We start from the raw sequence: 11,841 nt of genomic DNA on the forward strand, positions 1-11,841 counted from the left end.
AAAAAATGTTTGGCTCCTTAAACCTTGGACGAGTACTCAAAACAATGCCCTAAATATTATATGTTTACATTTTTTAAAGACACAGTGTGTCACCCTGTGCTGCAGCACTGTTTGCTGATTATAAATCTGAAACCCTGCAATATATTTGGTGTTAGTGCTAAAAAAAATACTCCATTCCCATGAAGTAATTTTTCTCATTTCGTCATTTGGAATAGTTTTATGGCATCGTTATGTGTGATGAACGCTAAATTTTAGTGCAGACTCTCTTAAATGTGCTCAGCCTTTGACCCAAATGTAAAATTTATGAAATATCAATATAAATTGGCTGCTAACGTTACCATAGGGACTTAATAACCTCAATTATGTGTCTGAACCTACGTGTTGTTCATTCACATTTATAGGAGAGATGTAAAACATAAAAGGTAGTGGCACCAGTGTTTACCTTTATACACATTTGTCAGAAAAACACACAAACAATTTAATAAATCAGCTGAAATGTTTGTGGTCAAGCTCTACTGTAGCATGATAGATGTTTTCCCTCTATCATTAGCCCTGGTTGTCTGGCATCTGTCTGCAGGACATCTGGAATGGGCACGTTTGTTCATTACACCATGTTATATTTCACTCTGCTGTTGTCGGTTTCTCTCTATTGACTCATTTAAATTGGTATTCTGGCACTGGCTTTGAATGGCTGTGCTGTACTGTTAGTGTTCTGCAAACCTGCTCGTCTCCTATCCGTCATTAGGAGGGTGGCCTGGACTCTGTTCTGCCGTAAAAAGTGGCGCATAGGCAACATTTTTGTGTGTACTATACTCACAAGTAGGAAGTGCACCGTGAAGTTGAGCACTGTACTGCTTTGGCTGCAACTATGTGCAATGTTTTGGTTGGTACTGTATTTGTCTCAGCTCTGTCAGCAGGTAGGTGGTCTGGAATCTGTCTCGCTGTATTTTGACAGGAACTTGAAAAATTAGGATGGTGACGTTTTTTCCCCTTTATTCTCTTCTCTTGGTAATGAATACAGCGAGTTCTACATGAAGACTCCAGGTCATGAGAGCAGTGACTTTAGGAATGGTTTACACACAGCAAAGGACACGGCACATTCTGTTGTTATGAGAAAGGACCTTATATCAACAATTATATAAACAATTTGTTGTATTTTTAATTAAATGGGGGTTATTGTGAACTATATTTATTGGTGTTTCATGGTGTTTTCCTACACAGCGAGGACGGGGAAGAGCCAGGACTCAACACCCATGAGTCTGCAGTCGTCAAAACCATGGTCAAAGGTCCTGCCACAACCCAGGGTAAGCATTGTCAGTCCATATGAGTGTGTTTGTGTACATATTTTCACATTTTTTTCCACAAAACTGTACATCTAAAATGAATATGAGAGACTATTAGCTGTCATTTTCATTTAAAGTTTGTTACTTTCATTAGTCTTCGGTACACGTATTTGTGTATTTGGACCCGAATAGTTCAAAAAGTTTCAATTTGAACCCTCCAGGTGCTGCAAAGCTATCTTTATATTCATTTTGGCAAAAATCGAGTGGATTTCTACAACCCATTGAAATTCCTGCTTAATTTGTTATGTCTATAACGTGTTATGTCACGACATTTGCACATATAAGGTCAAGACCTCCGACGAACATTTCCTTCTTTTTTTATTCATTTGTTTTATTATTTTAAGTTATATATTTACATAAACATGTATTTAGACATAAGGAACCACACAGACACAATACCAAAAAAAAACAAATTGTACAATAAACCTATTAAACCCAAAAAAGAGAAAAAACAAAACAAAACGCAGCAACAAAAACACAACAACAACAAGATAAATAATATTATCAACTCCTCTTTACAATATTCCAATGTACATTTCTCAGAGTATGCCATAATTGTCTGTCAGCAGCAGCGGTTGTAGTCCATATTGAAAATATGTCCAAACTTCGAGCTGATTACCTAAAATGTTCAGTTGTTGGTTGAACGGGACAGAGCAGCACAGCCAACAACCTGGAGGCAGTAGGGCGTGAAGTGGCTCATTTGTATTTAAAAGGCCAGCGCTCAAAACAACCTTTCTGGTGTCATTACTCAGAAATAGGGTTGAAGATGGACCTGTGGAGTTCAATTAATGAAGAATTCAGACCCGAGCATAGCATTTACAGTTTATGTAGACCACAGGGAAATGTTTTAAAATGCATGATTCCATTTAAAAAAAAAAAAAAAAAAAAGCTAAATATCACTCCTTTAAGTGTATCATATGTTTTATAGATGTGGTACCAAGCCACAACTACTGTCACCATTATCAACCTATTTGGAGCCGAATTTACACCCTTGTGAATACGTCACACAGAAACATTTAACACGTGTAACTACATGTCCTCTTGAGACCCAGGAAAGTATAAGTTTCGGCTTTTTATATTAAATAATCTAATTTATTGGAAACAGTATGATGCAACAGTTTTGGGTTTTTTTTTATGGAATGTCCTTTGCAGTGGACAGTGTTATTTTTTTAAGTAAAGATGTGAAACTCTTGTCCCCTACAGAGGACACAAACATATTGCTGGGTCTCAAGAGGATATTGATATTTACATACATAAAACATGGGTATCAGTGACAAAATTGAGACAGTTATGCAATACCAAACCCAACAAAAGTATATCTGTATGTGTGTGTTAGTTGCTTTAACCGTAGGCATGTTGTGGTATGTTTTCACTAAATTAACTGGCAGAGTATAATCACACTGAGGTGCCTGAACTGTTTTCATAACATAAGTCACGGGGAATGCATGCATGAATACCCAAAATGAAGACTTTCCCCGAAAAGATTTCTAAAAATAAATGCTCATTTAGGAAAAGAACTCCATCTTCTTTTAGGTATGTTTATGGTTGATTAATATATTCCCCCCAGTTATGAAGGGGGTATTTTTTCATCCCAAAAAAGAGTTTAGTTTCAAATGCAGGCGAAGTGTAAAACTGATTTACTGCTGTTGGATTGAATGTTGTTGCAGCCAGTTAGTAAGGGGAAAGAGGCTTATTTTCCATGGTTGAAGCGTGACATATGTTGTGAAATAGGTCATTGCAGAATTTCTTTTTCTTTTCTCGTCTTTTTCCTCTGTGGAAGCCCATTAAGCAGGTGAGAAGGCCCTGCTCTGCCTATGGCGCCTTGTTCAGTCACACACGCTGTAAGAAAGATAATATTTACTAAGGGAACCTGATGGGAGTTATGAATAAAATTTTAAAGGCAAGCCACAGAGCTGCAGTATAATGCCCCTGCACTGTGTGTTTGTCTCTGTTTATCATGTGCATATGTGACATAAATATACGTACATAGGTCTGTGTGTTTGTTTATTTGCAAACAGATTAATCCTTTGTGAATGTTAATAGCCTAGCTCTCTACTCCATCAGATCTCAGTGTCTGCTCTTTCAGTTCCCAGTGGTGTAACTGCAGCTCACCCAAAATCATAAATGTAGTCACCCACAAGGGGACTCATGCTCATGAAAATATACTGCTAGCTGTATAGCATTCCAGCTGCAATAAGGCACTGACCCAATTCAAACCCTTAACTTAGTTGCAGAAGCCAGGCTTCTTTACTGATCTGTTGAAAATATTCATGATTAAACAATATTTACGTCGTTATAATGTGCAAATATAATGCATTCAAATGGTTCCATCTATTTCCTATTTTCTGCCATTCGTTCAGTAACTTTATTTCTAATTTAACCCATAAAGACCCAGTGCTACTTTTGTGGCAGTTCCCAAATGAACTTTTCTTTCTGTTTAACCTTTAAGTGATTTGTCACCATTCATTAAAATATTATCCGCTGTATTTTGACTTTTTCAGTGAAAATCCAGTATTTTCCTATATTACATTTACAGATCATGTACTTTAATCATCACTCTGATATAACATTTGAGGGTTTTTACATCAAAAACAGAGAAAACTTAAGAAAAAGTGTCTTTTCCTGTAAAAATATCATTAACTGAACTTGAAAACAAGCGTCCCCATCCATTGTCTTTGATCCAGCTCCATGGGTTTTACTGGTGAGTCAATGTTGTAGAAGATGACGGTGTTTCCAAGTTCACTACAGAGCCTCTGAACGTCCAAATGGGTCATATCTGATGACCATGAAAAGACGACAAACTGCATTTTACACCAGTTGTGTACATGTATTGATAAGACTAGTGGATTAACATATATTAAACATTTTACATCAGTAGTTGATTTGAGTTGCCAGTGGCTGTTTGGATCTTCATGGGTTAAAACTGTCACAGCTGCCTGCTTTATACAAATATATTTACATTATAGCTAAAGCTAAAATTGTATTTTTCCATATGTTTCTACTGCAGTTGTTTTTACAAGAAAATTTGCTTAATGTAATTTTGGCTTATCTTTAGGTGAGAAAACACACACACACACACACACACACACACACACACATATATATATATATATATATATATATATATATATATATATATATATATATTTAGTGTTTATCCTCTGATTAGGCTTAGAAATACATGTTTTTTTGTCATTAATATATTAATGAATGTGTGCGCCTGGCCATGTGTCCTATTGAAAAAAACACAGGGACACAAACACAACATGTAATGGTAAGCCAGGTTCCAAAAGTAGCCCTAACCTCACCACTCATACACATACAAACACATCTCCAGCCTGAGAGTGTAGATCAAAGGCCAAACTCCATGTTTAGCCAGGTGTCTGGGTTTTAGCGGAGGGAATGCCATGGTGGTCTATGTCTGTATGTTTGGTCATGCGTATGCATGCACATACGCCATAGGAATGTGTCAAAGCCTGAGCAAAAGATTCTGTGACTTGCTGAAGATTGATGTGGTGAATCCATGGTTGTGGCAACAGCAGTCAGCCAGCTGCATGCACTGCTAGGACTCCTGCTGGGTGTATAGACACAGAGGGTAGAGGTCAAATAACTTACACACCTGGGAGAAAAAAGAAACACATACAGACATAATTTTAGGAGTGCTCACTTTTTGAGATGCTCACTTTTTTTCGTTTTGATCCATAAAGCCTTTTATTTCTCATCCATGTCCTACAGGTTGTGGTCGACAGACTGGTTTGATCACCCCATCGTTTGGTATGAAGGGGAACGGCAGTGTCCCAAGAGGTCCTGTCCCAACACGACCTGTACCTCAGCCCCACCCTAAAGACGAGGACACCCTGGTTCAGATGGCAGAACATATCCCTGCTGGGACTCGCACGCCCATGTGCGCCCACTGCAACATGGTCATCAGGTAAGTGAAGACTAAGGTGGCGAATAAACCAGTTTATTAACTCTAGAATGCTACTAGAGTCCTTCACTCAGCTGAACACACATCCATCTGTCCTTAAATTAACAACTGAGGGAGGAAAGCATGTCTTATCCTCAATTATTCAGTGCGCTCAGTTCTGCACTTAAATTAATTAACTTGGAAACATCACAAGTAAATTATCTTTGTATGAAACATTAGAGCTACAGTGATGTGACTGTAGTTTAGATAAGACCAAGGAGAATTAAGTTGCACTTGCAGTAAATCATACTGTAGAGTAGTATTGGTTGCATAGATACACTCAGTGCACACACACATGATAAGGTCATATCGACTGATGGCTGTCATCCAATGTCCTGTCTGAGCATCATAGTGTAAGCAACAGCTCAACAAAATATGAAGGGTTTCACTATTCTCTGTATGTTTTAACCAGTCGTTGAAAACATATTTGTACTAAAATACAGTATAATACATGTTTGGACTGAAGACATATCTTCATACAAGCATGTATACGTTTGTCTACCTGTCTTCATGTCTGGTAGCTGCTACTCGAGTGTTATCTTTCCGTTTGTGTCACCTTACAGTCCATATCGCTGAGGATATGGTTGCTCACATGTCAAGCCCCGGTCACTGTCAGAGTAAGCTCAGATAAGCACAGCTATTGAGAGGAGGAAATTAGTCTTCTTCGTCTTTCCCGTTTACCTGATCATAGAAGTGGATGTAGCAAAAGTGCTTTCTAAGTAGGAAACTTTCAGTGACACAGAATACCAGGTTTCTCATTTTGCTACTGAGAAATTTATAACCTGAAAATTAATCAATAAAATATTAACTGAGACCATAACTGTCAACATAGTGTAGCAATGCCACTCTTTTTTTCTGTATAGATGGATCCTTATAATCGTGAATATCCTAAGTAGACGTGTTGGAAAATATTGGTTCTGCAATATATCACAATATTTCATTTCACGATACTGTATCGATATTAAAAAGTACTATATTGATGTTTTTAGGTATTTATTCAAATCCAGATATTGGGTTTTGTTCTTCTTTTTTGTCTATATTTTATTTATTATTATTTAACACTGTTTTATTAAATAATGGTTATTCAAAGCATCCTAAAAGCACTTTTTACTGTCTGAGAGAGGCAGAAGTTCCTTTGTTGGGACTGCACAAAAATAATGTTATGATGTTAGTTATGAACTAATAGAAAATGAACATTTGAGCAGGATCTTAAACTGTAATGTCTGTAAAATATAATTTAAGTTTTAACTGAGGAAAATTTTGTGGGATAGCATCAGATCCTGTTGTGATCAAATAAAAATGTGTTTAGTATTTGTGCATATTTCAGGTGTAATTCAATTCTTCACAGAAATAATCATTTAAAAAAAAGAAACAAACAAAAAATTGCCTTTTTAAAAGTATATGATATATCACGATATATCGTATTGTGATCCTAGTATTGTTATTTGTATCATATTGCCAGATTCTTGCCAATACACACCCCTAATCCTAAATGACAATGAAAACAGATACAGAATCGCCAGTACACTGTGTATGTGATGGCATGTTTTGCTTGTTTCAGAGGACCGTTTTTGGTAGCGATGGGAAAATCATGGCACAAGGAAGAGTTTAACTGTGCCCACTGCCGTACGTCCTTGGCAGATATAGGCTTTGTGGAGGAGCAGGGATGTGTCTACTGTGAGCACTGTTATGAAGAGTTCTTCGCTCCAACATGTAGCCGCTGCAAGGCCAAGATACTGGGGGTGAGTTTACGTGGGAGACACTAATACAATGTGTTTGTGTGAATTTGTAAGCGAATAGAGGGAGGCTGGATTGCATCTCAGATTGAGACAGGATCCTTGTGTCTTTTTCGCTATGATCATTCAACAAAATATGTACATAAATCAAAAATGAAAATGAATAAAAGGTCGGCATCTCCTCATGTTTAACCATTTGTCTAAAGAGCCTCTATCTTACTGTACAGCTGTCTTAGATGTTGTGTGTGTGGTTGTTGGTCTTAAAATTCACCACCTGTTGTTTGGAGACTAAAAGAAACAATTGTTCATCTGTGGAATTCCGTGTAAGCCGGCCACACATACCAGTGTAATTTATTTAATGGTTTCAGCATTCCCTGTTACTTCAAAGCATCTGTTAATTATAATAGACCCTGTTAAAGTCCAATCCACCACATATTTTTTGATGAATGTATGTTTATTACTGTTAACAAAACATCAACTCTTTATATGTAACTCGTTTTTTTTGCCTATGATCAATTTGGGTGCATATGAACATGAATATAAGAGCATTTTTTATGTTTACATAATATCCAGGCCTCTTTTTATGTCCAAAGTCAAAATTTAAATTGTCTAATTTATATGTAAAGAGCCTATTTTCACCAGTGATCAGTTAAGACCAAATAATAAAGAAGAATAAAATGCATTGTTGCATTTTCAAAACCGACATTGACCTTTATCCTCCATCTCTTCTCCTTGGCTTACCAAATAAGTGTATTAGTAATAAACATAATAGGAAATTGTATTATTTTAACATTCTGTGCCTGAAAGAATATATTACTACACTGGACTTCTAATAAACCCCCTACTATTTCTGGATGAAGCTAATACTGGAGCACATTCCACTTGACTTTTTGACATGCTTGGCACATTCAAAGATCAACATATTCAACCGCATTTGGAAATCCTTCTTGGACTATACTGAAGGAAATGTGCCCTCAATTTGGTTTCGGGCTTTCATCTGCTCTTAAATGGACTCTTATTATATTATATAGATACGAATGTGATGGAAATCTGTCTCTGCTGACTGTAAATCTCTATTTCTGTTTTGACTGTGGTGCTGTTTTGTTTTGTTTTGAAAAATGAAAATTTAGTAAATATATTCTTTTAAAAAATGCATTGTTGCAGACAGCATTAGAAGTTCTGAATTAAAAGTGCTTGCTATCTGTCTCGCTGTATTTTCACCCCTGAAAAGACAGAGAAGAAACACACACTGTGGTTGAAAATCTGTAGGTTAAGGAATTTTCTTTAGTGACCGCCAGTGAAACTCAGGAATGTGGTATACGTTAGGGTGTTAGGAGAATTAAGCTTAGTGGTCTGGAGGCTGCAGGTGGAGCTTGAACCCACAGTGTCAGGAAGCTGAGGTCTCTGGTCTTGGAACAGCCCTGACATTCATCTCTCACGTGTTCTAACCTCTTTAGCCTCAATCCCTTTCAACCCTCCATTTCTCACACATCTTCAACCAGCTTATGGCTTCTTATTAACCTGTTTTCTCACCCCTCTCTCTTAATCTTTCTTTGGCCCACCAACTGATTCCCTTGTCATGTCTTGCAGTTTAAGGGTGGGAAAATGTCTCTTTTAAGCTGGGTCATGGGACCCCAGAAAAAAAAGTTGTATTTAAGTGCAATGTGAAATGAAGTGAACTCAAAGAAAGGCTGTGCATTTCATGTAAAACAAGTCTCAGATTGTTTTGATTGTTTTATTTTGTTTTTGGAAGGACTCAAAATAATTGCAATTCTGTGGTGCAATGTTGTTTGGGTGGTTTATTGTTTATTCCAGTGTGCAATGTGTGTTTTCTTCTGGTAATTTTTTAGTTTTCTTACCGCTGCTCGTTATTATTATCATTATTATTATTATAATATATCATTATGACTATTACTGTTACCACTTTATTATATATATGTATATATATATATATATATATATATATATATATATATATATATATATATACAACATAATTAGCTACTTATGCTATTGTTATTATTATTATTTTAAATTTTTTTTTTTTTTTTTTTTTTTTTTTATTATTATTACCACCTTGCTACTTGTTTCTACTAGTACTTTACAATGTGCAATTTGCCTGTTTTTTTCAACACTGTTTTCTTTTTTATAGTTATTGTTTTGCTGTACTATTTTTTGCAGTATTTATTGTTTCTATATTTGGTGTTGTGCTGCTATTGGAACCTCAATTTCCTGAAGGTTTTGCCCAAAGGATCAATAAAGTTTAATCTAATCTAATCTAATCTAATCTAAAAACAGAAATTTGGTTTTTGATCCCATTATATCTCAAAACACACAGGCGATATTAGAAGAGAAGAAGGTACTGTTAAATTATTAGCCATTCTGTCCTTTCAGTATTTCTGACAATGATAAATGCTCATACTATACTGATAAAACTAATAACTTTGCTTGTGAACCCAGGAGGTGATAAATGCCCTCAAACAGACCTGGCATGTCTACTGCTTCCTGTGTGCTTGCTGTCAGCAGCCAATCAGAAACAACACCTTTCACTTGGAGGATGGGGAGCCATACTGTGAACAAGGCAAGTGATGCAGACTTTGGGCAGTTTACTCATCCTACATTTGGCCAAACATCACAAAAGAGTCTACAGATGAAGAGCATTATACTGAAATGGCTCAATATTTTAAATGTGTTTTGGACCTTGATTTTTCAATAGAGTAAAGAAACAACTGATGCACCACCCTGTGCATATATGTACATATCTTTCATGTAACTGCTTTGAAAACATGGACACACTATTCTTGGAATGACACGTGATGTTTCTTTTGTCTCAACCATCCAATCATCTGTTTCAAACAGACTTCTACAATTTGTTCGGGACTAGCTGCCATGGCTGTGAGTTCCCCATCGAGGCTGGAGATACGTTTTTGGAGGCCCTTGGATACACCTGGCATGACACCTGCTTTGTCTGCGCTGTAAGGACACATTTACTGCACACACATACACCCATCAGCCATAACATTATGACCACTGACAGGAGGAGTTGTAATAATAGTGATTATTTCATTAAAATGGTATCATTCACTAGATTGGACACATTTAGTCCTCAAAGCTGATGTGTTGGAAGCAGCAAAATGAGCAACGTCAGGAACTGAGTGACTTTGACCAGGTCCACATTGTAACGGTGGTGACTGGGTCAGAGCATCTCCACAACTGCAGGTCTTATAGGATGTTTCTGGTCTACAGTGGTTAGCACCGACCAAAAATGGACTAAGTCTCAGGCCAGTTGATCATCTGTGGGAGGTTTTGGACAAATACATCTGATCCATGTAGGTCCATGTCTCCACCTCCAGGACTTCAGGGATCTCCTGATAATGTCTTAGTCCAGATACCACAGCACACCTTCAGAGGTCTGGTGGAGTCTAGGCCTCGGATCAGGGCTGTTTTTGTGGAAAAAGGGGAACCTACACAATATTAGACAGGTGGTAATAGTGGTCTTTTCCCACTGATGCTCGTTTGGCTGAGAACTAGTTGTTGTTCTTTAGATACGTTTGGTAAGTCCTAAACACTTTACACTGAGAATGAACAGAATCTGGAGATGTTCTGACCCAGTGATTTGACCATCACAATTTGTCCGTGGTCAAAGTTGTTCAGATCCCGTACTGTAAAGTTGGCTTGTGACTGAAGGGTCGCCGGTTCGATTCCACGGACTGGCAGAAATAGTTGTTGGCTGTTGTGCCCTTGAGCAAGGCACTTAACCCCCCATTTGCTCCCTGGGCACCTGATATGGCAAGCCCGATGCTCCTAGTCTGCAGTGTGTGGTGTGTTCCTGTATGTTCTTCTGATGGGTTTAAAGCAGAAGTTACATTTCAGTGTGTGGTGCATGTACTGTATACGGACAGTAAAGGATCTTAATCTAATCTTCTAGCACATCAACTTCGAGGTCTACATGTTCTACTGCTGCCTATTATATCCCACCCACTGACAGGTTCCATTGTAATGAGATAATTAAAAATGAAGACTACTTTTTTTCAGTCAGTGGTCACAGTGTTCTGGCTGATCGCTGTGCAGTAGTAGCATTTATGTCACTTTTCAGGATTTTGTCAAATTGTCTCAAAGTAATGTGAAAAATATACTGTATTTCCACATTCACAATATCCTGGACAATTTAACTTCTGCACCCTTTCATTTGATGTGTTTTGCTTCTTTTTTTAGGTGTGCTGCACCACCCTAGAGGGTCAAACGTTTTTCTCCAAGAAAGACAAGCCGCTTTGCAAGAAACATGCTCATACATTCAAGATATGAATCTTGGACTTGCTGCATACTTTTTGACCATATTTTATTTGTGACTGGTGTCAGAAAGACCATGTCAGAAGGCTTCACATCATAGTTAACTCATAAAGTAACAGTAATACCCAGTCATGTAGGTGGCAGCTCCTGCTGGTGGTTATAAGGGAAATAATGCTTTTTTCTTATTCTTTTGTCAAAATTAAAGTTCATTTCTACCCTAAAACACTAGAAAAAAAAATTAATTTTTTTATTCATTAATGGTGTTTACCAGAGTTACTTTAAAACAAGAAAGTAAAACATGGTGGCATTATTTGTAAGTCAGTCCAGTTGCTGTGGAAGACACCACCAGAATACTGTATCTGTGTATTATACTATTTTATGAGCAGGTGTTCATGTTTTTATAGCTGTAGTCAAAATAAAGCGTCTAGCCAGCACTTCCAAAGACAACTTCACAGGAACAGTAGCCATCCAATACCCCGTATCAAACTCTGTTATACTATGTTAG

At 37.2% G+C, this 11,841-nt stretch overlaps 1 protein-coding gene across 6 annotated transcripts in view; it reads left to right on the forward strand.

Moving 5' to 3' along the window:
• Positions 1-11,565, forward strand: part of pdlim5a (PDZ and LIM domain 5a) — a 73,208-nt gene extending 61,643 nt beyond the window's left edge. For all 6 annotated transcript variants that reach the window (XM_030144042.1, XM_030144041.1, XM_030144043.1 and 3 more), the window contains 6 exons: positions 1,222-1,304; positions 5,079-5,274; positions 6,872-7,052; positions 9,507-9,627; positions 9,906-10,021; positions 11,262-11,565. In XM_030144042.1, coding sequence (XP_029999902.1) covers positions 1,222-1,304; positions 5,079-5,274; positions 6,872-7,052; positions 9,507-9,627; positions 9,906-10,021; positions 11,262-11,351 — 787 coding nt within the window. In that variant the 3' untranslated portion in view covers positions 11,352-11,565. The remainder of the gene's footprint in view (positions 1-1,221; positions 1,305-5,078; positions 5,275-6,871; positions 7,053-9,506; positions 9,628-9,905; positions 10,022-11,261) is intronic.
• Positions 11,566-11,841: the final 276 nt, after the last annotated feature.

The sequence above is a fragment of the Sphaeramia orbicularis genome, chromosome 9 (genome assembly GCF_902148855.1).
Source record: "Sphaeramia orbicularis chromosome 9, fSphaOr1.1, whole genome shotgun sequence".
Taxonomy (NCBI): domain Eukaryota; kingdom Metazoa; phylum Chordata; class Actinopteri; order Kurtiformes; family Apogonidae; genus Sphaeramia; species Sphaeramia orbicularis.